At 38.9% G+C, this 27,448-nt stretch overlaps 1 protein-coding gene across 5 annotated transcripts in view; it reads right to left on the reverse strand.

The window, feature by feature from the left end:
* Positions 1-27,448, reverse strand: part of LOC115223237 (inositol-trisphosphate 3-kinase homolog) — a 70,176-nt gene that overhangs the window by 10,377 nt on the left and 32,351 nt on the right. For 4 of the 5 annotated variants that reach the window (XM_029793730.2, XM_036512082.1, XM_036512083.1 and 1 more), the window contains exons 3-7: positions 12,789-12,873; positions 5,456-5,605; positions 3,829-3,901; positions 2,487-2,622; positions 586-642 (exon numbers count right to left, since the gene is read on the reverse strand). In XM_029793730.2, coding sequence (XP_029649590.1) covers positions 586-642; positions 2,487-2,622; positions 3,829-3,901; positions 5,456-5,605; positions 12,789-12,873 — 501 coding nt within the window. Of the gene's footprint in view, positions 1-585; positions 643-2,486; positions 2,623-3,828; positions 3,902-5,455; positions 5,606-12,788; positions 12,874-21,964; positions 22,473-27,448 lie in introns of those variants that run through there. The other variant, XM_029793729.2, reaches the window with a different exon arrangement.

Genomic DNA, 27,448 nt, shown 5'->3' on the forward strand with positions numbered 1-27,448 from the left:
AATGATAATGATACACATACTCATAATGATAGATAGAAATGTCTCCCCAATGACCTCAGCTCCTCTAATAGTTACTGGTTCTATTCCACTTACTTGTAAACCCACTGCACCCAACTCCTCCACTTCTCCCCTACTGGATCAGAGCATGTCTGGGGTTTGAACAACACTTGAATTAGATAAGTGCTACATTACAGTTCTGTCTTACTTCTTAGCTGGAGAGACTTGTTAAAGGGTCTCCTAACAAACTGCCAATTATGCTCTACGAAGTGAATACCTATTTCTTTACTACCCACAAGGGGCTAAACATAGAGTGGACAAACAAGGACAGACAAAGGATTAAGTTGATTACATCGACCCCAGTGCGTAACTGGTACTTAATTTATCAACCCCGAAAGGATGAAAGACAAAGTCGACCTCGGCGGAATTTGAAAAAGTGAATACCTTCCCCTCAAACACACACACATGAGTTCAGGATCACTGAACTGTGTTACTATGTTAGATCGCAGGGCCAACTGCAAAGTTTACTCTCCCCTGTCCACCTTTTTTCAAAACACCTCACTAAGAATGATCTGAAGCTTCACTCACCCTTACAGCCTCGATTCGGAATCCCAGTGATGCAGATGAACTTTGCTGTTCTCTAAACTGAAAAAGAAATAGGTCATATACATTTCATAGGATCAGAATAGGAAAGATTTCACAGCATAGAAGAAAATTAGAACACATTTCATAGTATAAAATATAAACAGGATGTATTTCAGATCTATAATAATAAAAGTGAAATTCTGTCTGTTCGTCTGGGACCCTTGTATCTCAGTTTACATTTGCTCTACATAGACATGTTATACCTTTTTGGGAATCAGGATGATCCCAGGATTGCAAATCTGCCCTTCATTTGGTTCTTGAACATCTAACATTGGGATCTGATTTAAAAGCATTTGGGTTGCTATTTCTAGCAGGTTGATTCATGCTATCTTGGTTGGCAGATGACGTCAGAGATCAAGGGAGAGATAAATGACATTTGCTTTGTTCATTTTACGTTGAGATAAGAACTTTGGGACAAATTGGCCAACAATTGGAATTCAAACTGGGACAGTAGAATGTTTGCATTACAGAATCAATTCTCATCTGTCCTTAACCTCTGAACAAACAATAATAGATGTATTATAGCCATGCTATTCAGCTCTCTATTAGTCTTATGCAGGAGCTAGCTCAAATGTCCGCAGAGAGTGCGGCTTTTACGCTAATATAATAACATAGTAGTAAACAGGAAACAGTTTACAATATAGGAAATAATCAACAAACATTACATAGTAACGAAGATAAATAAAAGCAGTAATGGTGGTGTAGTAGAAAATAATATACACTTTATAGCAAAGGAAATTAGCTAGCTTGCTTGCTATACTGTGTTTGGGAAGCATTTGTAGAATTGATTTGTTTCTGGCTGGTCTGAAAATGGCAAATGAAGAGACATCCAGAAAAATTTGCAATTCATAGATCTATGCATGTGGTTTGCTACATGTGGCTCTTAGACTATCAGCAGAGTGAAATGTCTTTCAGTAAGATAATCAACATCCCAGTTCTACAACATGTTGTGTGTAGTTACCATATTTTGTAGATTTGACACAACCCACTGCATAGAAGTAGATAAATAAATAACAAAATAACATATGATGTAATAGGAGAAGTAATATAACTTGGAAAAGATAATCATTGTCACTGTTTAATGCCTGTTTTTCATGCTGGCATGGGTTGGATGGTTTAACCACAGTAGGCAAGGCCAGGGGCCACACCAAGTTCCATAGTCAGTTTTGGCTTGGTTTTTATGGCTGGTTGCCCTTCCTAATGCCAACCACTGTACAGAGCGTACTGGGTGCTTTTTACATGGCACCAACACCCACACCAATGCTTTTTACATGGCACCTTGGTTTTAGGACCTCAGTTCTGTTGTGGCAGACAGGTCTTCTCAACTACATATCTCGGTAAATAAATAACTAATAAATAAATAGCATACGGTGGACAATGTAACAGAAGTAATGTAACCCGGGAGAGGCAATACAAGAAATAATACATTGCTTAATCACTCACTGGGCAGAGTGGTGCTGTGGAAACATGCTGAGCTCATAACCCAGAGGTCTGCAGATCAAAACTATGCTCTGTGAAGAAATGGTTACTATTTTTGATACTTATACATCCCATCTGAGTTGTCTACAAATATACCAGCCTTGTACATGTATGCAAACCTCCACAGTTAGGTACAAATTATATATTATAAAACAGAAATATATACGAGGTCAAGGGGGTCACCAATTGGCTGGGGTTCACTGAAATCCAAGTAGAGTAATGGGCAAAGACAACAACAGGACTTTTCACTTTGTACATAAGGTAATCAGCAAACATTTCATAGAAAGACAGAAAAAAGATCAATAATGATAGTATACAATGCAAAGGTCCCAAAGATTATAGAATTATTTAGTACTGAAGTTTACCTGCATATACCGAAGTTTGGTTAGGGCTTTTGCTTGTCTCTCCTGAGCTGTAGGTGCTGTAGGGTCAATCATGACCATCTTCTTAAATAAATCTGTCCTTAATGACTCATTTATCACTTCTGATTCAAGAAATGTCCTGCAACGATAAAACCAGCAGATGATATCTTAACTAAGATCTATCATAGCAATGATTCACAAAAGACTCTACAATAACTCACATCATCAACATCATCATTTAACACCAACTTTACCATGCTTGCATGGGTTGGACAGAGCTTGATTTTAAGGCAGATTTCCTATGACTGAGGGCCCTTCCTGTCCCGTTTCCAAGCAAGTTATTATTTTTCATGGCCAGACATGTTTCCATAAAATATTGGAAATCAAGACATTCATTTACAACAAATGCACGACATTAATACAAGGAGACTCGCATGCACACACGGTGTGTGTGTACATAATGGGCTTCTTTCAGCTCCCTTCAACCAAATCCACTCACAAGGCAGCCCAGAGTTATAGTTGAAAACATCTGACCAAGGTGGGACTGAAACTAAAACTATATGACTAGAAGCAATAAGGCAGCGAGCTGGCAGAAACGTTAGCACGCCAGGCGAAATGCGTAGCCGTATTTCGTCTGTCGTTACGTTGTGAGTTCAAATTCCGCCGAGGTCAACTTTGCCTTTCATCCTTTCGGGGTGGAAAATAAAGTACCAGTTACACACTGGGGTCGATGTAAACGACTTAATCCCTTTGTCTGTCCTTGTTTGTCCCCTCTATGTTTAGCCCCTTGTGGGCAATAAAGAAATATATATGACTAGAAGCAAACTGCTTAACCACACAGCCATGCCTACACCTTTATGTCAATTAGTTTGATGACCTTTTGAATGCAGTCTTGCAACCCTGTGTCTTGTAGCAGCAGTTGAGAGAGTCATATGCTATATGGATCCCACTTGAGTTTTGTAAAGAATTTATAGCTGTTGGTGGTTCTGAAGTATTTTTTTACCCTGAAGATCAGTTTTTGTGATGCAAATCTTGTGAAGCCATGTTGTGGGTATAAAGCCACCATTAGAAGTCCTGTGGCAACATTCAGCATTTAACAACTTTAAGAGTCTTCACCCCTTAGCATTCAAGATTACTCTATCAAATGTGATGCTTATTTATTCACATTGTTTTGAATTAATCTTGCATTATTTTGTCCCTTCAAGGTTTAAGAGATGTGATTGTAGGGCAGGTGTTAGAGGTAGGAGCTGGCCAGTTTGAGCATAAAACAGGTAGAATATTTGGGCCAGATATAGGTGGTTTAAATGCTTAAAGGATTAAAGAAATTGGATGGAATTTAGTTTACCTGGTTCCTAATTTCATATCAATTATGTTCGGATCATGGAAATCTTCCAGCAAATTCTGAATTTCAATAAAATCTGAGAAGTGTTAAGGATTGTTTCGAGTCATGATATTTCTGTATTTTTCACGTTTTTATAAAATATATTCTTTTCATTAAGGTATAGTTCTTAACTCTGAATGATGAATACTACAGCCCTGAGCTTAAGCCTTACAGCAGTTAATTTGTGGCAAAGACAAAGCAGGTAACTGTGGTGATCTCAACTTGCAAGATGGACACAATATGATAGGGTGCTGAAAAGTTCCTAGCTTTAAACATATTGCGAAAAGCCTGGTTGGGGGCCCAACCATCCAAGTTCTTTTACAGGGCTTAGAAAAACTAAAGGACCACTACAATAAGTGTGTAAATCTGAGAGGGGAATATGTTGAATAAAATCATAATAATTAACTAATCCTCCTGTATTTTCTCTTACCCAAAGCCAGGAATTTTTCAGCACCCCCTTGTAATTGACCACTGATTCCCAGTTAGATAGTCTATAGTAGAAAGAGCATGCACATGTAAAAAAAACATTTGTGTGAAAGAGATAAAACACAACCCACTCATGCAAATAAGGACAAAATAAATGTAAAACATTTTTTAAAATTATGTTATATATTTTTTTGCTAGATTCCTGATGTGGAATTGTGTGTTGAAACAAATATTGTTATATTTGGGGATGGTTATTTTTTTTTCTTATCAAATAAACACACACGCCATATATTTGTTTTTCACTCATTTATTATTGTTCTTATTTTATGTCCATTGTCTGGATATCTTTAGTCACACATCCTGTGACCTCTTCAGTAACACTCCATCCCACATGTGTCCTGTTCTCTTTAGTTCATTCTGTTGCTGAAGAGGTCACAGGATGTGTGATGAAAGATTTCCAGACAATGGACACAAAATAAGAACAATAATAAGCAAGTGAAGAATGAATATATACTGCGTGTGTTTATTTGGCAAAAAAAAAAAAAATGACCATCTCGAAATGTAATATTTAAAAATAAAAGAAACTAAAATACAATTGCATGGTTTTTGCAATGTCAAACATTTTCATGATTGTTAGAGCGTATATTTTTGCAGGTTTTCTTCACTGCTGAATAACTCACCTTCTCTAACACCATCAAACCAGAGCAAGATCTTTATTTGCATTTAGGATGATCCAGGTAAATTCAGAAACATGTACTTAACCCTTCAGCATTCAGATCACTCTGTCACATATTTATTTACACTGTTTTGACCCTCGGCAATATTCTGTGCTTGAGTTGACCTGTCAAGACAAGTGAGACCATAGTCGTGGCACGTAAAAAGCACCCACTACACTCTCAGAGTGGTTGGCATTAGGAAGGGCATCCAGGCGTAGAAACCTTGCCAAATTTTTATATGTATATATTCTCATACACACACAAATATATATAGAGAGAGAGAAAGATATAAACATATCTATAAATACACCGCAATAATACATACATACATACATACATACATACATACACACACATATACACCCAAAGTTCTTGGCAAGTCAGCACATCAGTTGAATTGATAGTGTGTATGTTATGAAGTGTCTATGTACATGTATATAAAAGGATACACTGCCCATGGTATTCAATCTGCTGGTAGAATTTAGGAACAATAGTCTTGGCTACATCAGTCTGTAGTTCTTTGTATGTTTGGAATTCGTTGCTGTCATCAGACAATCGTCTCTTCCAGATTGTGTTACTTGTGGCTGGAGCAAAGGTTTCTACAAGAGAGAAAAGTTTGGTTTTAACATTAATGTATTGTGTGTGTGTGTGGGAGGTGGGTACAATAGTTTATTTGAAGTATGTGAAATCATATTTAAAGTGCTTTGGAAGGCCAGAATCTAGAAATAAATTTTAAAAACTGAAAATAAAAGCAATACAAAAGCATATTATATAGGAAATCACACACATAGATTATAATTTTAACAAGAAAAGCTGACAGTGACTTCAAAGTTAGGAAAATCAAAAATTCTTTAGTCTAATAAAGAGAACTTTGTCAACTGCATCACGTTAAAGTACTTTTGGTTTCCCAAACTTTATATACTTTTTGGTTTATCTGGTGGGTGGAGCAATATGATTGCAAAATAGTTATGATATAATAACACATATTTTAGTTTCTTTTACTATTTTTGTTACATAAAAAGTTATATTTTTATAGCTTCCTTACAAATAATATGCTACCCTGTTTAAAGGTATTGTTCCTTCAATAAGCATATGACTTTTTTTATGTATATCAGACTACATGGATGGATGTTTGGATGGATGGATAGACAAACAGACTATGTCTTACATAAATAGATAGAGCAACAGAAAAATCTAAGTGTATATGAAGAACATCGATAGCACGTAAAAAGCACCAACCGATCATGGCCATTGCCAGCTTCCTCTGGCCCCTGTGACGGTGGTACATAAAAAGCACCCACTACATTCACGGAGTGGTTGGCGTTAGGAAGGGCATCCAGCTGTAGAAACACTGCCAGATCAGACTGGAACCTGGTGCAGCCTCCTGGCTTCCCAGACCCCAGTCGAACTGTCCAACCCATGCTAGCATGGAAAATGGGCGTTAAACAATGATGATGATATATATATATGTATATGAGAATATATACAAAGCATATATTTTTATATTCTCTTACTGGTTATGATTACTGAACATCTTATGCTGGTGAATTGCCTTCAGACTTATTGTACTAAATAATTATTTATTTTACAGACCTTACAAAACTGAAAAGTCAGACTAAGCATTATTTTAGCTCAGAATATATCCAAAATACATCCACCACTGCAGTGATCTATCATCCTCGTTTTTTTCTCTGTGTGTGAGTGTCAAAATTGTAATGATATTTGGCCAATAACTGAGGAGTTGTTGATCATGTCTGCATCTGTTGTGTGCATGTTTTTCTTCCTCTTTTACTGTAAATTCATTCGTCATCCCCCCTCTGCAACATTTTCATTTTGTGTGCGTGCGCATGCATGCATGTGTGTGTGTGTGTGTGATCATCATCATATAGTGTCTGCTTTCCATGCTGGCATGGGTTAGACGGCTTGATTGAAACTGATAAGCTGGAGTGCTGCCTCAGATTCCAGTCTAATTTGACACAGCTTCTATAGTTGGATGCCCTTCTTTACGTCAACCACCCCAAGAGTGTAATGGGGGATTTGTGTGTGTGTGTGTGTGTGTGTATATATATATATATAACGGATATATTGAGCAATGCCATGATATCTATACTGGAATATATGGAAGATATATATATATATATGGAACAAGGAATGAAGAAGGTTCAAGGTTCTTAATCTTACTGACGTAAATAGCCTAACAGTTTACAAACCTAACTCCAAAAATTTCAACAGTCACTTGATCACCAACCAATCAGACAAACGCACAAACCATACTTAAAACTCACTGGGAAACAGAACAGATGACTAGTTGTAAATATCAAATCCTTCACCTGTTTAGAATGTACCACTCAACACAGATCAGCGACAGGATTAGCTTAGATAAGGTACAGCTTGTGTTTGCACCAAAAAGAATTACCACCTTTGGTCTCTCTTCCTAATTTGACAACTTCATAAAGAAGTTCATTGGTAAGAGCTGTAATTAGGTGGTTGCTAAAAAAATTTGGTGCTGGTTAATGGCTTGTGAGAGAACTGTGCAAGCCATGTACAGAAAGGGTGTCTGCTAGGTGGGAGTTAGCAATGAGTTTAGCAAAAACTTCAGCATGCAGACAGGTATGGAATATACAGGTAAGTTTCATCATTATCATTTAATGTCCGTTTTCATGCTGGCATGGTTGCACAGTTTGATAGGAGATAATCAGTTGAAGGGTCATTCGGGCTCCATGTCATGTCTGTTTTGGCATGGTCTCTATGGCTGGATGCCCTTCCAAATGTCAACCACTTTACAGATTGTATTGGGTGCTTATATGCAGCACCAGCATGGATGCTTTTTACGTGGACCCATGCCGGTGCTGCATTTAAGCACCCAGTGCACTCTACACAGGAATAGGTTTAGTTCTCAGCTTCTTCCTGGTTATCATACTTTTCCAAAGCAGTTCAAGATCAGCTGTCTGCAGTAATTTCGGAACGCAAATGACCTAGCTATCATAGTCAACACTACCAAAGAATTAAAGAAGAAATTTCAAACTTGGAAGCAAATCCTTGAGTCAAAGGGTTCTAAGAAAAACAATACTTTTTGTTAGTAAAAAAGAAGACAAGGCTACTATTATTTAAGAAGTGTCCATGTTTGAGAAGCAGAAAAAGATGTAGACAGGAACTTCAAACAGTGTATCCTATATGAATTATGGGTGCACAAGTGATGCAGTGGAATCACAGACAGACTGACAGAGAAGGATGCTGTATATAGTTGAAGCACAAGAGTAGTTACCAATAAGAGCATCAATGAAATAAATTTCATCAAATGCTCGAAATTTCCAGTGGAAGTAGTAAGCAGTTTTTGTTACCTAGGTGACATAAGCACCAGTGGAAGAGGTCGTTCCAAAATCTGCATGGAAAAGGTTTAATAAACTAGAGTCTCTGATGATGACAAAGAAATTTTCTCCAGGTGAAGAGCAGATTGTATAATGCTTGAATACAAAACATGATATTGCATGATAGCAAAATATGAGCACTGAATATGGAGAATGATGAAGGTGGGAAAGAAATAAACCAAGTATGCTGTTTGATCATCATCATCATCATCATTTAGTGTCTGCTTTCCATGCTGGCATGGATTAGACAGTTTGACCAGAACTGGTAAGCCGGAGAGCTGTACCAAGTTTCAGTCTGTTGTGGCATGGTTTCTACAACTGGATGCCCTTCCTAATGCCAACCACTCCAAGAGTGTACAGGGTGCTTTTCACATGCCAGTTTCGTGAAACTGGCATTGTAATGTTATTGTAAATGATTGCTAGAACCCGAGAAAAATTGAGCATAATAAAAATTAGCTGTGGTATGCAGGAGAAGAAACTGCCCTGTTACAGTGATGTAATGTATATGATAAATAACAGTTGGGTTAAAGAAGTGCCAATTAATCTAACAGGGAGGAACATAAAAAAAAAAAGAATGACATAAAAAGAAATGGTCCAGATCAACATGATGATCTCAGAATGTTGGATATCAAGTGAGAGATAAGTTAAGTTAATTTTTTGGCTCAAAAAGCAAAAAGCAAGGCCATGTAGGGGGACCTGGAGTTATGTACAGGGAGGGTGTTCATGCAAAGAGTTCAGGCCATTTCTGGTCAAGAGAGACTTTGAACCAAGCGGTCGTCGGCATCTTCACTATCTCGTCCGGCATCTTATTCCACGGATCCGCAACCCGGACGGAGATGTCAAGGGGTTGCAGGAAGCAGCAACATAGTGTACTGGAGAAAACCCTTTCAACCCATATTAACATGGAAAAACAGGCTCAAATTGATGGTGCTTGTGACAATGGTATATGAGGTTGTCATTTATGCTGAGTGTTTGCTGACATGTTAAGTTGTTTAACCCTTTCGTTACTGTATTTATTTTGAGATGCTCTGTGTTTCTTTAAATTACTTTAAATATAACAAAGAATTTAGTAAAATAACTTGGGTATCATTCAGCTAGTGTTAGGAACATAAATTGTGACTAAGGTTTGGTGGAAGATTTTAATTCAAAACTTATGAAAAGAAGACATTTGTACTCAGAGCCAGAGCCGGTTTCAGCCAGGTTGGTAACAAAAGGGTTAATGTTACTTATAGTTTCACAAGTAGCACAGGGTAGAATAATACTAATGTGCTGTACTATATAATTATGAATCTGTGGATAATTTAACATCATGATGATGATGTATTTTTCTCTTTCTTCTTTAGATATAACCAAGAATGGAAACAATTGAAGAAGTACACAAAACTATTTAGATATTTTGGGTCAGCAACCTGATATTATAATAGAACTTGATAATAATATTTAGCACCAAATCAGTTCAAACAGTGTGTCTAGGACTAAATCATCCAAATTGTTTTTCGTTTTTTGAAAGAGACTAAGATTTAAGTGAAATTTGTTTGCTATTTGTAGCAGATCAAGCAATCACGTTGTGACTGTGCCTTGGTTCAAATACAAAATATGTATTATTTGGGTGGAGTTAGATATGTGAAAAACTAACAGTGTTTATATTCTGAAAATGTGCTTTGTATTGTGGTTGTGTTTACCTCGTCGGGTTAGTATTATCAGCAAATACTTCACTAGGTTAGCACATAGATAAACTTCTAGAACTAACAAATCTATTATAGCTTACTGCAAAAAGGTATGAGCAAACTGTAATACTTGAGTCTTTATTCTTTTTGTATGGCACACCTAATATCATCATCATAATAAAATAATAATGAAATTATTGTGTATAGTGCTCAGGTGCGCTACAACTCATCAAAGGTGCATGTACAGTACATAGAATTATGAACAAAAGTCAGGGAAGCGAACAGTGTATGAGTCATGATATACATGTATGCATGAGTATATGGACACAATAACATTTGACTAAAATTTTCATGGACTAAATTTTTAATAATTTTATTTCTTTTTCTCATTCATTAACACCATCCCAAGATTTGCTTCATATAGTTTGCTTAATGTATTGTATTGTACAACATATAACATTTGTTAAATTATTTCTTAGTAGTGTGACCTGATTTAGTCCTATACGTACTATGTCTGGACAACAAAATAATGATGATGGTTACAGCTGAAAAGTCATCTATAGTCTATAGATATGCTTGCTCATACTGCACTGGGGTTACAAATCAGAATACATTAGATAGTACAGTCCTCCAACATGTCCTATGTCCAAAAGAAAACAAGATAGGTTCAGGCATGGCTGTGTGGAAAGAAGTTTGCTTCCCAACTACATGGTTTTAGGTTCAGTCCCACTGCAAAGCACCCTGGACAAGTGTCTTCTACTATAACCCCAGGCTGACCAAAGCTTTGTGAGTGGATTTGATAGGTGGAAACTCAAACAAGCCCTTTATATCTCGCTATCATCATCATCATTTAATGTCTCTTTTTCCATGCTGACATGAGTCGCACAGTTTGACCAGAGCTGGCAAGCTGCACCAGGTTCCAATCAGATTCGGCTTGGTTTCTATGGCCAGATGCCCTTCCAAACATCAACCACTTTGCAGGGTGATTTTATGTGGCACCAACATGGGTACTTCTACATGGCACTGGCACAGGTACTTTTTACATGGTGCCAGCACAGGGCTCTTACAGGTCAATCCTCTTCAGCAACGGGAGCAGTATTAACACTTCTCCTGTGGAGGACGTGTGTGTGTGTGTGTGTGTGTGTGTGTGTGTGTGTGTATATATATATGTATGTATGTAGGTGTGCCTTTGTGTTTGTCTATCCCTAAACCAGTGTTGGTTTGTTGACATCCCCATAACTTAGCAGTTCAGAAAAAGAAACTGATAGAAAAATAGACTTTAAAAAAGATAGTGCCCCATCATGGCCATAACCCAATGACTGAAACAAATAAAAGATGAAGGAAAACTGCAGCTGGAACACCTTTAGTTATAGGCCTGGTATCCTTGACCTTTTCCAGAGCCTCCATAATAGGAGGGAGGGAGGAATGGGGACTGGATCTGAATGCTTATAATAAACTGAACCCTGTTCAAGGTATCTTAAGAACCAGCTTGATAGTGTTAAACCAGATAATGGATTAAGTTTACCTCTCTTAGCCTCAGATAGTATCATTATCACCAATTAACTCTTTAGTGTTCAGATTATTCAATCAAACATAATGCCTATTGATTCCCATTGATTTGAATTAATCATGCATTGTCTCATATCTTCAAGATCTTGATGGTGTAATTACTTAATGTAGAATAACATTGTAGGGTAGGTGTGAGAGCCTGGATCTGGTCAGTTTGAACATAAAACAGATTAACTATTTTGGCCGGATATGGCCGGTTTAAATACTAAAGGGTTAATATCTGTTTTCCACACTAGCATAGGCTGGACAGTCCAACAGGAACTGGCAAGACAGAGAGCTATGTGAAGCAACCCTCTGCCTGGTTTGGCATGGTTTCTATAGCTGGATGGCTCCATAATGATAATAACTTTACAAAGTATACTGGATGCTTTTTTACAAAGCAACACCACTAGTGAGGTCACCAAGTGACTTCCTAGACAAGACCCTGCAACTAAGTGGGTGGGGGGGTGAAGGTGCATGGCTCAGTGGTTAAAGCACCAGGCTCACAATCATGAGGTAGCAAGTTCAATTCCCAGACCGGGCTGTGTGTTGTGTTCTTGAGCAAGACACTTTATTTTATGTTGCTCCAGTTTATTCAGCTGTAGAAACGAGTTGTGACATCACTGGTGCCAAGCTGTATCAGCCCCTTTGCCTTTCCCTTGCAAAACATCGGTGAGGTGGAGAGGGGAAGCTGGTATGCATGGGTAACCGCTGGTCTTTCACGAAACAACCTTGCCTGGACTTGTGCCTCGGAGGGGAACTTTCTAAGTGCAATCCCATGGTCATTTGTGACCGAAGGGGAGCTTTACTTTGATTTTACTGACTTAGTATTGAGGAAGGTGGCTTTATTTTATGTAATGAATGTTAACACATGATAGAGAAAGACAGACAAAGCAAGACCCCTCAAGTGAAGGTGTGGGATGATGTGTATTAAGGAGGGTGACTTTATGCCAGGTGATGAGAGGTTAAAGTATGATAAGGACAGGAACATATGTCTTGCAGTTAAGGAAATACATGGCTATCCCAGTTAGATGGTGGTGAAGATGTGACAGGTAGTCTAAAATGTACTAGGTCTTTTTAAAAACGAAGAGAGATGGTCATAGTTAGAATGTCTTTGATCATAATCCTGCAAGATCAGAGCTGACCTGGGATTACTAAACAACAACAAGAATATGATAAAAGCAATGTGTTCAACTTACGTTCGTGTCCAGCCAGCTGTATCCAGCTATCACCTTTGGGTTTATTAAAAGCCAGTTTTGACTTCGATGTTTCACAATGTATCCTCTGACAAAAAAAAAAAAAAAGAAATTAGTTTTTTTTTTTTAATGAAAACTTTTGAAAGATGTGAAATAATTCTTTTCTTTTGGAATTGGTTCTGGAAGTACATAAATGCTATAAATAATGGTATGTAAATAAATACTGAGTTGAAAAGTTCTTTTGGATACAAAAAGTTAAAGGCTGCTACAGGCACAGGAATGGCTGTGTGGTTAAGAAGCTCACTTTGCAACCACATGATTTTGGGTTCAAGCCCATTGCATGGCACCTTGGCCAATAAAAGAATTAATTATTATTATTATTATTATTATTATTATTATTATTATTATTAAGGCTGCGAGCTGGCAGAATCTTTAGCATGCCAGGTGAAATGCTTAGCAATATTTCATCTGCTGCTATGTTCTGGGTTCAAATTCTACCAAGATCGATTTTGTCTTTCATCATTTTGAGGGGTCAATAAATTAAGTACCAGTTACTTCCAGCATGTTAAGGATTCTGCTAGCTCACCACCAATAATAATAATAATAATAACCATTTCTATTATAGGTATATGGCCTGAAGTTTTTTTTGAGGAGGGGGGACTAGTTGATTACATTGACCCCAGTGTACAACTGGCACTTATTTCATCAACCCTAAAAGGATGAAAGGTAAAGTCCTTGTGGAAATTTGAACTTAGAATGTAGCAATGGGCGAAATACCGTTAAGCATTTCATCCAGCATGCTAAGCATTCTGCTAGCACCCCGATGTGTACTCAGAGGTGTGAGTTCATGTCTCATAGCTGGCCGCCAGCACTTTTTTTCTGCAAAATAGGGGTAGCTTATCCTGTTCAGGCTATATTATTAGCTTTATCCTGCGTTTGAGAATTTAAAATCACTTTTTTAACTTTCTAAGACATCTCAATGCTTCTAAAGCAAACTTCGTTTGTTTGTTTACGTTCACCGTAATAATAATAATAATCCTTTCTACTATAGGCACAAGGCCTGAAATTTTGGGAGTTGCGGCCAGTCGATTACATCGAACCCAGTACACAGCTGGTACTTAATTTATCGACCCTGAAAGGATGAAAGGCAAAGGCGACCTCAGTGGAATTTGAACTCAGAACTTGAAGACACGAAATACTGCTAAGCATTTCGTCCAACATGCTAACGATTCTGCCAGCTCACCACAAATAATGATGATAATACTTGTTTCTGATTTAGGCATAACAGCTAGTTTTCTAAAACCCAGGCATCTTGGAGAAGTATTATTCTCTGCAAGCTACAGAAGGGCAGCAAATCTAGGAAAGCAGTAAAACTGACAGAGTGTGGAGAAGACACTTAAGTCTTGTCAGGGGATTCTTTAGTCCAACTGATGGTACCGTAAAACAGACTCAGTCCAAAGGGTAAAGTGGTTGGTAATAGGAAGGGTATTCCGCTATAAAGAAACAGGTCGACGAATTAATTTTGGATGCCACCAAAGGAATGTGGGAGTGTGGGAGGGGGGGTCACCTGCCTGGAAAGGGCAGTAACTTTGAATTAGTATTTACCATCCAACCCATACAAGAATGTAAAAGCAAACATATGACAATGTTATGATGATGATGATGATGATTGTGGTAGTGATGGTGATGTTCGAACTTTCTAGAAAAGTGAATAATTTCCTCTTATTTTATAAACTCCAAAAAGGAAATATTTCAACCGGATTTGGTCCTGGAAAATCAACTATCAACTCATCCCAGCTGTGTTGCATTTTGGGAGAGAGAGGGGGGAGGGAGGGAAAGAGAGGGTGTGTGTGTGTTCGTGTGTATGTGTTTTAATTTCTGTTTGTCAACATTTATATTTCATACATACTCTTTCATTTCCTATTTCACTCCTCTTTCTTTCTTTCTCTCTCTCTCTCTGGTTTCCTCCACAAAGTCCAGAAGAACTAGCTTGCTGACCACAAAAGACAGTTGAAACAATGCCAGACATTCACTGATATATTAAACGCCACCACACCTCATCTCAACATTATACTTATTTTCATGCATAAAGGAATCCTCTCCCACAACTAAGATAGAAGATCCTTTCTTAAGCTCATCTACTTTTCCCAGCTAGCTTGTACACTATGGCAACACTATTATGTTCTCAATATTCTGTGTAACATCCTTTTTTATTCAGATTTTTTAGTTTTTGGGTGAACCACACTAATAGCTTTTGAATGAAAATAGCCCATTGAAACATTATTTTTCTGAAAATGAAGGGTAATGATACATATTAAGCATATAATTAACAGAAAACTATAATAATATTATAACATTTATTGACATAATGAATTATTTAGCCACATGAGCACCAAGGAAGAAACGATCTGATTGTGGGAGCTCCAAGACTGACAGCTAGAGATTTAAGGAATATTGGCTGCAAGTTACATGGGAAACCTGAACAAATAAAGCCAATTTTCACCACCTCCAGACTTCCTCGTTTACTGAAAACCATGAGGAATCACATCATTGGGACCATGGCTTCCATGCAAGAACCCCTGAAACTGCTTCCTCACAGGAATTTGAGGCTTCAATGGGCCCAAAAGTACATGATGTTAGACTTGAGTTGTGTTCTGTTTACTGACAAAACCAGGGCAACCCTTGACAAACCTGATGGTTGGGCAAATGGTTGGGTCTATTTTGAAGATGAGTGTCACCAACGTTTACGAGGCAATTTCTACTCTTCTCCTCTGGAAGCCATCTACTCGCGATACCAGAGGGTGCACACTCTCCTACCCTGATGTAATCTCCAGGGATACAGGCATCCAGCAACAAGACCTCCGTAATGCTATGATGGCCCGTGAAGTCTGGCGTAGCATGGTAAATTCCATTGTCTCGACCACAATCGAACAATGATGATGATGAACGTTTACGATATCAACAGCAGAGTCATGGAGGAGTCATGTTGTATGCTGGTATCATTGGAGACAGAATTGTTGGTCCAGTCAGGGTGCCTGAAGAGGTTAAAGTGACTGCAGCCGCCTACAGCAATCTCCAGGGGGCCTTGGGTCCCTGGCAAGAGGACATATTGCTGTTACTTCAAAGGAATCTTGTATTCATGCATGACAATGCTCCCTCCCACTCTGCTAGGACCACCCAAACATTCCTGGTGTCTTACAGCATATAAGGTGAAAGATTGATGGTGTGGCTGCCAGCATCTCCAGATCTCAACCCTAACCAAAATCTTTGGTCCATCATTAAACAAGATGTTTATGCCAATGGATGCGAATTTACATTGAAAGATGTCTTATGGGCGACCATCAAAGCTGCAGCAGAAGCAGTCCAACCAGCTATTATTAAGGAATTGACAGATTCCATGACTAATAGGGCTTTTGAAGTTATCTGTTGAAATGGTGCTCATATGGCTAAATAAACCATTATGTCAATAATGAATATTATTATGGTTTTCTGTTGAATATATACTCAATGTATGCTTAATATGTATCATTACTCTTCATTTTCTGAAAAAAAAATGTCTAGATGGGCTATTTTCATTCAAAAGCTATTAGCATGGTTCACCCAAAAACTGAAGAATCTGAAATAAAAAAGAAAAGACATTACACAGAATAATGAAAACCTAACAATGGTGTTGCCATAGTGTGCAAATCAGTTGGGAAAAGTTTTATCAAAATCCATTCACAGAAAACCCAAAAATCCTAAACTTCACTCCTATGCTATCAGTGTGGTTCTGGGTGTATAAATACCCTAACACTCAAACATCACTACTTCTCATTTCCAATTTTCTTTTGACTCCTTATTGGGGGCCCTTAGGAGCTGCTGCTTTGACACCTTGGATACCAGGACACTTTGCAGGATTATGGGTTAACATTTCTCAGATTTCGTATCCAACAACTTCACTCAGAAACTAAAATATATCCTGTTACTGGTGTGGTTTGGGGGTGTCAACTCAGACTGTTTGATCATGTTCGATTTTTCCGAGTTGAATACTGCGTATTGAGTTTCCCCTTTCTATGGATCCAGCTGGGGTGACAGCTTGTATTGATCAACCCCCATGTCACATGGTCAAAGTGGATGAGGAAGAACTCTGAGAAGACAAGGACTGACTTGGATACTTTTTAGAGGGTTGCTCAGGACTACCTGAGCAAATTAAAAGCTAGGAAAGTTACCTTCACGAGCCATGCTGACTCCTAAGGATCGGTTTCCCAGTTTCCATGGCATATGTATATATATTCCATCACCAGGACGGGACACCAGCCTGTTGCAAGACTACTCATTTTTGCCAGTTGAGTGGACTGAAGCAACATGAAATGAAGTGTTTTGCTCAAGAAACGCAACATGTCACCCAGTCCAGAAATCAAAACCCCAATCTTCTGATCACGAGTCCAATCCCTTAACCACTAACCCATGTGCCTCCACCGCTCGAGCAAATACCAACAAATGATGCATGCAGCAATGCACTACAACACATGCTCCTTTAGCTGACCAGAACCTTGTTAGTTCCTTTAGGTTAGTTTAGCATGACCATCCCCCTGAATGCTTCAACGATTTCACTTGAGCACATCATCCATCATGGTCCCCCATGCATGTTCTTAATTTGTCAACATTTACCATTCCACTGTCCTGAAGCAAATTGTCCACATATACCTAGACGTCTTCTTTCCCTGTTGGTTCTTCCTTCAATTGACTGCCATAAGACCAGTTGACACACAGGTTCTTCTGGGTGCCAGATGCAATGACCAACAATTCTCATTCTTCTCTGCTGAATCTTCTCAGTCCCTTTGGGTAGACCTTGATAAAGCTGTTCATTGGTCAATTGGATTCTCCATGTAACATTCAGCGCCATTCTTAACATTCTTGTGTAGCAGCCATCTATTTGCTTTTCAAGCTTTTTGGTGAGGGTTCCTTAATTTCCTCTCATTTAGTTCAAAACCTAAGAGCAGTCATGAGCAAACAGCAGCCAGTGGGATATTCTGAATGACAGGCCTAACAAAAGATTACCTTGAATTTTTTTTAGCAGTACAGCCTACCTGATGATGGCCCATGTCTCATGCAACCTGCTTCTCAAATAAGGTTTTCCATCCCTACCTTAGGCATTCATTTATTGACCAACATCACTACACTACATTGCATCTCTGCAGGTTTCTAATGATCGCATAAAGGCCTCCTAAGTCTTCTTCTTATTTTACTCTTCTCAAAATGTTTGATGGCTAAGCATACACAAGCAGGATTCTTCTTATTAATCCATGTCCACATGGTTAGTCCATTTTACTCCACAAGAAGCATAGGGCCAGTTTCCCTCATCCAATAAGCTCTATCTGCGACGATTTCATCTCAATCGAAGGAAATGGACTTTCTCCGTCCGGGTTGCGGATCCGTGGAATAAGCTGCCGGACAAGATAGTGAAGATGCCGACAACCGCTCGGTTCAAAGTCTCCCTTGACCACAAATGGCCTGAACTCTTTGCATGAACACCCTCCCTGTACATAACTCCATGTCCCTCTACATGGCCTTGCTTTTTACTTTTTGAGCCAAAAAATTAACATAACTTATATATATTCCTGCCTGGATGGGATGCTGGTCCAGATCAAAATCAATCATTTTTGCAAGTGGACTGGAGCAACGTGAAATGAAGGGTTTTGCTCAAGAACACAACACATCACCCAGTTCAGGAATCAAAACCACATTCTTATGATCAGGAGTCCAACACCCTAACCACTATGTACCTCCACTATGTCTACACATGGAGGGAATATGGTGGGATAAGGGCATAAAGTAAAGCCAAAATCCCCGGGAGATATTCTTTTGGTAAGCCGTAAAAAATAGCAAAAGACATTGCTGTGTGGTAAGAAGTTTGCTTCCCAACCGCACGGTTTCGGGTTCAGCCCTACTGAGTGGTATCTTGGGAAAAAATTTCTACTATCGCTTCAGGCCAATCAAAGCCTCATAAATAGATTTGGTAGATGGAAACTGAAAGAAGCCATTGAAACCATGCCAAAACAGACAGGGAGCTGGAGCAGCCCTTCAGCTGGTCAGCTCATGTCAAACCATCCAGAAAGGAAAATGGATGTTAAATGATGATGATATATATGTGTGTATATTGCTCCTTTTCTCTCTACAAGATGAAGAAGAAACAGCTAGGAAATGGAACTCTAGAGAACTTCAGTGGGAAATATACCGATTCCATTGAATAAGCAGTGTATATATCAAATACTATTTTTTACCATTTTGCTTTGCATTTATGTTCCTACTCATGTGTGTGTATGTATAAATACACACACACACACACACACATTTATATGTGTATATATATAATATATATATACACACACACACATATACACACATACACACATATATACACACACATTTATATTCTTTTATTCTTTTACTTTTTCCAGTCATTTGACTGTGGCCATGCTGGAGCACCGCCTTTAGTCAAGCAAATCGACCCCAGGACTTATTCTTTGTAAGCTTAGTACTTATTCTATCAGTCTCTTTTGGTGAACCACTAAGTTATGTGTGTATGTTCTTTGTATTCGTCCCCCACCACACCACTACTTGACAACTGGGGTTGATTTATTCAACTAAACACTTCAAAGCAGTGCCCCAGCATGGCAACATAATAATAATGGTTTCAAATTTTGCCACTAGGGCAGCAATTTGGGGGGGGGGTGGAATAGTCGATTACATCAACCCCAGTGTTTCACTGGTACTTATTTCATTGACCCTGAAAGGTAGAAAAGGCAAAGTTGAACTTGGCAAAATTTGAACTCAGAATGTAGTAGCAGACAAAATAATGCTAAGCATTTCACCCAGCATGCTAACGATTCTGTTGGCTCACCACCTTAATAATAATAATAATAATAATAATAATAATCCTTTCTACTAAAGGCACAAGGCTTGAAATTTTGAGGGAGAGGACAAGTGAATTACATCGACCCCAATGTTTCACAGGTACTTAATTTATTGACCCCCGAAATGATGAAAGGCAAAGTCGACCTCGGTGGCATTTGAACTCAGAACATAAAAATGGACAAAATACTGCTAAGCATTTTGCCTGGCATGCTAAATAATAATAATAATAATAATAATAATAATACTATTAATAATAATAATAATAATAATAATACTATTAATAATAATAATAATACTATTATTAATAATAATAATATTAATATTAATAATATTAATAATAATAATAATAATAATATTAATAATAATAATAATAATAATAATAATAATAATAATAATAATGATAATACAAACACTAAAACAACAAAGGACTGCAACCAAACCCTACAACAAAATCTAATGCAATAAAAATACTTGGAAGTGATTGTACTTCCCAACAACAACAAAAACGAACAGACAATGAAGTACACACCTGTGTAACATGGAGGTGTAGAAGGTGATGCAGTAGAAATCTGCCCAAAGCAATCAAATGTTGAATAATGAGGGGACTAGTCGATTACATCAACTCCAGTACTCAACTGGTACTTAATTTATCGACCCTGAAAGGATGAAAAGCAAAGTCGACCTCTGTGGAATTTGAACTCAGAATGTAGCAGCAGATGAAATACTTCTAAGCATTTCACCCAGCATGCTAACAATTCTGCCAGCTTGCCACCTTTAATATTAACAATAATAATAATTTCCTTTTTGGATTTGGTTTGCAAGATTCTTTGAGTTCATGTATGGAAGCATATTCTGTTGTGTCTGGGGAGAGTAATTTTCTTTTTGTGCCTTATAATGTAAAACACTCACCGGTAAAATTTCCCCTTATTTCTTATTTTTAAATATAAGAAATCAATGGAAATATTACCGGTGAGTGTTTTACATTATAAGGAACAAAAAGAAAATTACTCTCCCCCTGAAACAACAGAATAATAATAATAATAATAACAATCCTTTCTACTAAAGGCACAAGGCCTGAAATTTGTGGGGAGGGGACTAGTTGATTACACCAACCCCAGTTTCACTGGTACTTAATTTATTGATCCCGAAAGGATGAAAGGCAAATTTGACTCAGAACACAGCGGCAGATGAAATACCTATTTCTTTACTACCCACAAGGGGCTAAACACAGAGAGGACAAACAAGGACAGACATAGGTATTAAGTCGATTACATCGACCCCAGTGCATAACTGGTACTTAATTTATCGACCCTGAAAGGATGAAAGGCAAAGTCGACCTCGGCGGAATTTGAACTCAGAACGAAACGACAGATGAAATACCACTAAGCATTTCATCCGGCGTACTAACAATTCTGCCAGCTCGCCACCTCAGTAACGATGATGATGATAATAATAATAATAATAATAATAATTAATTATTTTATTGGCCACAAGGGCTTACAAAAATCAATTAAAAACATGTAGGGACATAATAATCCTTTCTACTAAAGGCACAAAGCCTTAAATTTGTGGGGAGGGCACTAGTCGATGACATCAGCCCCAGTATATGACTGATACAAATTCTATCAACACCTCCCTCCACACACACACACATGCTCACACACATATGAAAGGATGAAAAACAAAGATGATCTTGGCGGAACTGACCAATGCCTTATGAATGAATTTGGTAGGCTGAAACTATGTGGAAGCCGGTTGTATATATTTATGTATATGTGTGTGTATATGTCTTCATGTTTGTGTTTGTCTCCTACCCACCCACCACTTGACAACTGATGTCGGTTTGTTTACAACCCAGTAACTTAGCAGTTCGGCAAAAAAGACCAATAGATAAGTTATACATCTAAAAGATAAGAACTAAAGTCAGTCTGTTTAATTAACCCTTGAAGGCGGTACCCCAGCATGGCCAGACAATCAAATGACTGAAACATTGTGGCAATAAGTTTTCATGTTTGTGCTGTCGTACCCCTACCACTACCACCACCACTTGAAAATTGGTGTTGGTTTGTTTACAACCCTGTAACTTAGCAGTTCGGCAAAAGCGCCAAGTTTAAAAGATAAGATCTGGAGTCAATCTGTTAAACTAACCACCAAAGCAAGTGCCCCAGCATGACCACAGTCAAATGGCCAAAACAAGGGAAGGATAGGAGATATAAAAAAAGGAAAACAGAAATAATAGGTTAAAAGTAAAATGAAATTAAGGAGAAATGTTCAGAGCGTACCTGATACTTTGGTAAATTGAGAAGCATGTGGAGGTCTGAAGACATGGTAAAAACAATTCCAAGATTATTCCATTAATAACTTCCTTCACTAGTAATGAGATCTTACTGGAAGTGGGAAGGACAGGGACTTGTTGATTTAGAACATATAGTGGTGGTGAGGAGAATACTGTCGACTGTTTCTTAACAACAGCTACAAGAGATGACAAGGGGTGCGTCATATAACCTTTTTTTTTTCAGAAAGAGCAGTTAAATTTCCTCCGGTGAGTTGGAAAAGGAATGGGAACCAGCACAAGATATATAATGTCTGAACTAAAGACTGTCACAGTTAAAACGTCTTTGATCATAGGTTTCACTGCTGAATCTGAAGTGATCTCAGGTTAGTCAGCAGCAGTAGTAGTAGAGGTAGTAGTAGTAGTAGTAGTAGTAGTAGTCGTTGTAATAAACTAAACAAAACAATTAGTTTGCTGCGATTGTACTTGCCAGATCTCAAAACAAGAATAGAGTTATAAGTGAGTGTGGTGATGGTGGGAGAGAGAGAGGGAGAGAGAGAGAGAGAGAAGGAGAGAGAGGGAGGAAGGAGAGAGAGGGAGGAAGGAGAGAGAGGGTGAGAATATTAAACAGCAGCAGCTGTATAATAAAGCTATTGGTTACTGAGTTGAAATGTGTTTGGTTTCCTCTCTCAAAACAATAACACCAACAACAACAATACGATAAACAACACAAAGACCAATAACAAACAAGCCTGTATATAGCTGTTCAACAGGCTAGAAATAGCAACCAAATCCCCCTGGATTCACACCCTATCATCTTAACCCTTTCTTTACTCAATTTCTAACCAAAATACACCCCTTGTTTTCATTAAATTTTAAAGTAATCATGAATTTAGGATGGTTTCATAAAACAACTAACTTTTTTTATATATTTACCAACGTCCCAACCACATGGTTTCGAGTTCAGTTCCACTGGATGACACCTTGGGCAAGTGTCTTCCACTATAGCTTTGGGCCAGCCAAAGCTTTTTGAGTAGATTTGATAGCTGGAAACTGAAAGAAGCCTATCGTATATCATCATCATCATCGTTCAACGTCCGTTTTCCATGCTAGCATGGGTTGAACGGTTCGACCGGGGTCTGGGAAGCCAGAATGCTGCACCAGGCTCCAGTCTGATCTGGCAGTGTTTCTACAGCTTTATGCCCTTCCTAACACCAACCACTCTGTGAGTGTAGTGGGTGCTTTTTACGTGCCACTGGTACAGGTGCCAGGCGAGACTGGCAATGGCCACGATCAGTTGGTGCTCTTTACGTGCCACCGGCACGGAAGCCAGTCAAGGCGGCACTGGCATCGGCCACGTTCAGATGGTGCTTTTTACGTGCCACCGGCACCGGTATCACAACTGCAATTTCCATTGATTTTTTTATGTTGATGTACTTGACTCAATAGGTCTCCTCAAGCACAGGGTCGAAACAGTGTTTCTTTACTTGCCACCTGCACAGGAGTCAGTCCAGTGGCACTGGCAATGACCGGATGCCAGTCATCGAATTTGGTTCAATTTCAGTTTCACTTGCCCCAACATATATATATCTGTGTGTGTGTGTCTGTGTTTGTACCTCCATCACCACTCAACAACCAGCATTGGTGTGTTTACGTCCCTGTAACTTAGTGGGTCAACAAAAGGAATCAACAGAATAAGTACCAGGCTTAAAAAATAAGCACTGGGGTTGATTCATTTGACTAAGAAATCAAGGTGGTGTCCCAGCATGGCCACAGTCTAATGACTGAAACAGGTAGAAGATAAAAGTTATACGACTTTTTGGAGCACAATTTAACAAAAAGTTCTTAGATAAATCTATTACATAATTTCAACCAAAAGTAAATCTAATTACAGGTAAATTCAACAAAATGTAAAATTTTTAACACAGGAACAGGTGTGGCAAGAATTTTGCTGGATTCAGTCTCATTGCATGACACCTTGGGCAAGTATCTTCTACTACAGCTCTGAGCCAACTAAAGACTTATGAATGGATTTGGTAGATGGAAACTGAAAGAAGCCCATCGTGTGTATGTGTGTGTGTGTATATATATGTATGTGTGTGTGTCCCCTCTACCATTGCTTGACAACCAGTGTTGGCGAGTTTATGTCCCTGTAACCTAGCAGTTCAGCAAAAACAACCAATAGAATAAATATGAGGCTTTAAAAGTAAGTCATGAGTTCAATTTATTCAAGTAAAACCCTACAAGGTGGTGCCCCAGCATGGCCGCAGTCAACGACTGAAACAAGTAAAAGATAAAAGATGTGTGTGCATGTGTGTGTGTGGGGGTGGGTGCCCTTGTCCTAACATCATGTAATAGTTGTAAATGAGAGTCACTGTCATACAAGCAGTGTCATTCATCCCTAATGTCTGGCCATGGGGAAACAGGTAAGGGTTGACAGCAGGAAAGGCATCCAGCTATAGAAATCTATTTTAATAAACTTGTCCAACCCATGCAAAGACATGGCTGTCTGGTAAGAAGCTTGCTTCCCAACCACATAGTTCCAGGTTCAGTTCAACTGTATAGCACCTTGGGCAAGTGTCTCCTACTATAACCTCGGGCCAACCAAAGCCTCTTGAGTGGATTTGGTAAATGGAAACTGGAAGAAGCCCATCATATGTATGTGTGTGTATGTATGTGTGTGTTCGCCCCCTGCTATCACTTGACATCCAATGCTGACATGTTCATGATCCTGTAACTTAGCAGTTCAGCAAAAGAGACCGATAGAATAAGTGCTAGGCTTACAAAGAATAAGTCCTGGGGTCAATTTCTTCAACTAACACCCTTTAAGGCAGTGCTCCAGCATGGCCATAGTCAAATGACTGAAACAAGTAACAGAGTAAAAGGAGTTAAAATGACGATGATGATAGAAAAGGCACATTGTGCCACCACTCCCTTCATGTGTCATCCAATTAGATCACCTCTAATGAAATAGTATGGACATGGAGAGAATGTTTCTGATCATAGTCATCAAGTGAAGGTGCGTAGCTTAGTGGTTAGGGCATTCGGCTCACGACTGTAAGGTCGTGAGTTCAATTCCTGGCGGCGTGTTGTGTCCTTGAGCAAGACACTTTATTTCATGTTGCTCCAGTTGCTCAGCTGGCAAAAGTGAGCTGTACCGGTATTTCAAAGGGCCAGCCTCGTCACGCTGGATCTCCCTGAGAACTGCGTTAGGGGTACACGTGTCTGTGGATTGCTCTGCCACTTACACGTTAATTTCACGAGCAGGCTGTTCCGTTGATCATATCAGCTGGGATCCTCATTGTCGTAATTGACGAGTGCTCCTTTAAAATAGTATGGACATGGAGAGAAGGTTTCTGATCATAGGTCTATTCAACCAGAGCTAGACTTAGGCTAAACAACAACAGTAGTAATAACTACAGTATTACAAAAGCAGTAACTAACAGCAGACACAGTAGATGTGAGGTGCTGAGTGGACAGTGTCCATGGACCCAGCAAGACAGTGAAGTGTCAGATGGTTAAGCTGAGAGAGAACCTAGAGGAAGGTGAACAGCTTTGGCCAGGAGAAGAGGGAGTAGTAGATAAAGAGAGAGGGGAAGGAAGGTAGCGGGGAGGAAAGGTAGCAGGAGAGAAATATAGGGAGTGGAAGTGAAGGGATAGTAGTGGGGGGAGAGAAAGGGTGGTAGAGGGGGAAGTGAAGGATGGAAATATCAGAAAAGAGGAAGGAGTTAGAAGAGAAGGAGAGGTAGCAGGAGAGGGGGAGGGCTGTAGTAGAAGGAAGAGGTTGTTGAGGCAGAGATGGGTGAAGGCAGGTAAGGGAAACATTGGAAGAGGAAGATAGAATGAGACATGAAGGGGAGAGACAGACAAAAAACAGAGAGGAGTGATAGGAAGAGAGAAAGAGAGAAGATGTGAGAAAGAGAGCAGAAGAAGTGGTGTTAATAAAAGAGGGGGAATCAAGGCAGAAATAGAATCTCTTCAAACTTTCTTTTGGACACAATGAGGTGTGGTAGGAGTAAGAGAGAGAAACAGTGCTTAATGGTCAGTGTTGCCATAAATTTATGATCAGAGGCATTCCAGTCATGACCATCCAACCTTTTCTGCAAATCAAGAACCATTTTTTTAAAGAGAGTAGGATGTAAACTAACAGAATTTGCCTGCTATTTCTAACAGCTCATGTGACCATCAGACTCCTTGATGTTTTAGCCCATGGTCAACCCTAATCAAGCAGATCTATGATCAAGAACATTTTAATCACGACCACTCCTTTTACTTTCTCCCAGGCAGTGTATCTAAAACTATATTGTGTAATGTGCCCTTCCCTTTTGCAGGCAGGACGGTGTGATTTGAGAGGGACTTGGCTGCTATTTTTAGCTGGTCCAGTGACCATGAATAGGTAGGCTCCCTGTCTGCTGGTACCTGGAGCTGATGTTGGTGATGATCTTTTATAGTCCACCTTTTACTTGATTCAGGCAGTGGACTATGGCCATGCTGGGGCACCACCTTGAAGGGTTTCAGTTGAACAACTCAACCCCTGGATTTTTTTTTTTAAGCCTGGTACTTTATTTTTTCAGTCCCTTTTGCCAAACTGCTAAGTTAGGCAGACATAAAGAAACCAAAATCAGCTATCGAGTGATGGTGGGGGTCAAACACACACAAACATACATACAGATACACACTTAGACACAAACACAGATACACACATAGACACAAACACAGATACATACATATACAGACAGATACAGACACAGATAAACATGCACACACACACACACACACACACACACACACACACACACACACACACACACAACACACACACACACACACACACACACACACGGTGGGCTTTTCTCAAATTCTCTATCAGATTCACTCACAAGGCTTTGGTCAGCCCGGGGCTATAGAAGAAGATAATTGGCAAAGATGGTGTGCAGTGTGACTGAACTGAAGACATGATTGGGAAGCAAGCACTTAACCACTCAACTACACCCAGTGAATGAAGTAAATGAGAGTGAAAGTAGTAGTGGGAGTTAGATGTAATGATTCTGAGCAAAACGATGATCCAAGACATTCCAATAATGACCACACTGTCTTTGTAGGACTCCATTATCTAATCTGTCCTGTCCTTAATATAAAACAGTTTAGGATGCAATCTGAGGGAGATATGACTACTATTTTGTGCAGCTCAAGCAACTCCAAAAGTTTATGTTAACATAGGTAATCATAATTGTTTTAACACCAGGTCCTAGTTGAGTAGACCTATGATCAAAGACATTCCAGCCATAGCCATTCTGTTATTTTCCTTTGAGCAGGGAACCCAAAACCACATTATTAAACTGGTCCTTCTTTTAAGATAGATTTCAGAAAGAATAAGCTGTTATTTCTAGTAGGTCAAGTGACCATATAGAACAGGAGTTCTTAACCATTTTTTTATTCATGAACCCCTTTGATTACTATTTTATTCTAGTAGACCCCCATAGCTATTCAATGT

This window comes from Octopus sinensis, linkage group LG22 (genome assembly GCF_006345805.1).
Source record: "Octopus sinensis linkage group LG22, ASM634580v1, whole genome shotgun sequence".
Lineage (NCBI taxonomy): Eukaryota > Metazoa > Mollusca > Cephalopoda > Octopoda > Octopodidae > Octopus > Octopus sinensis.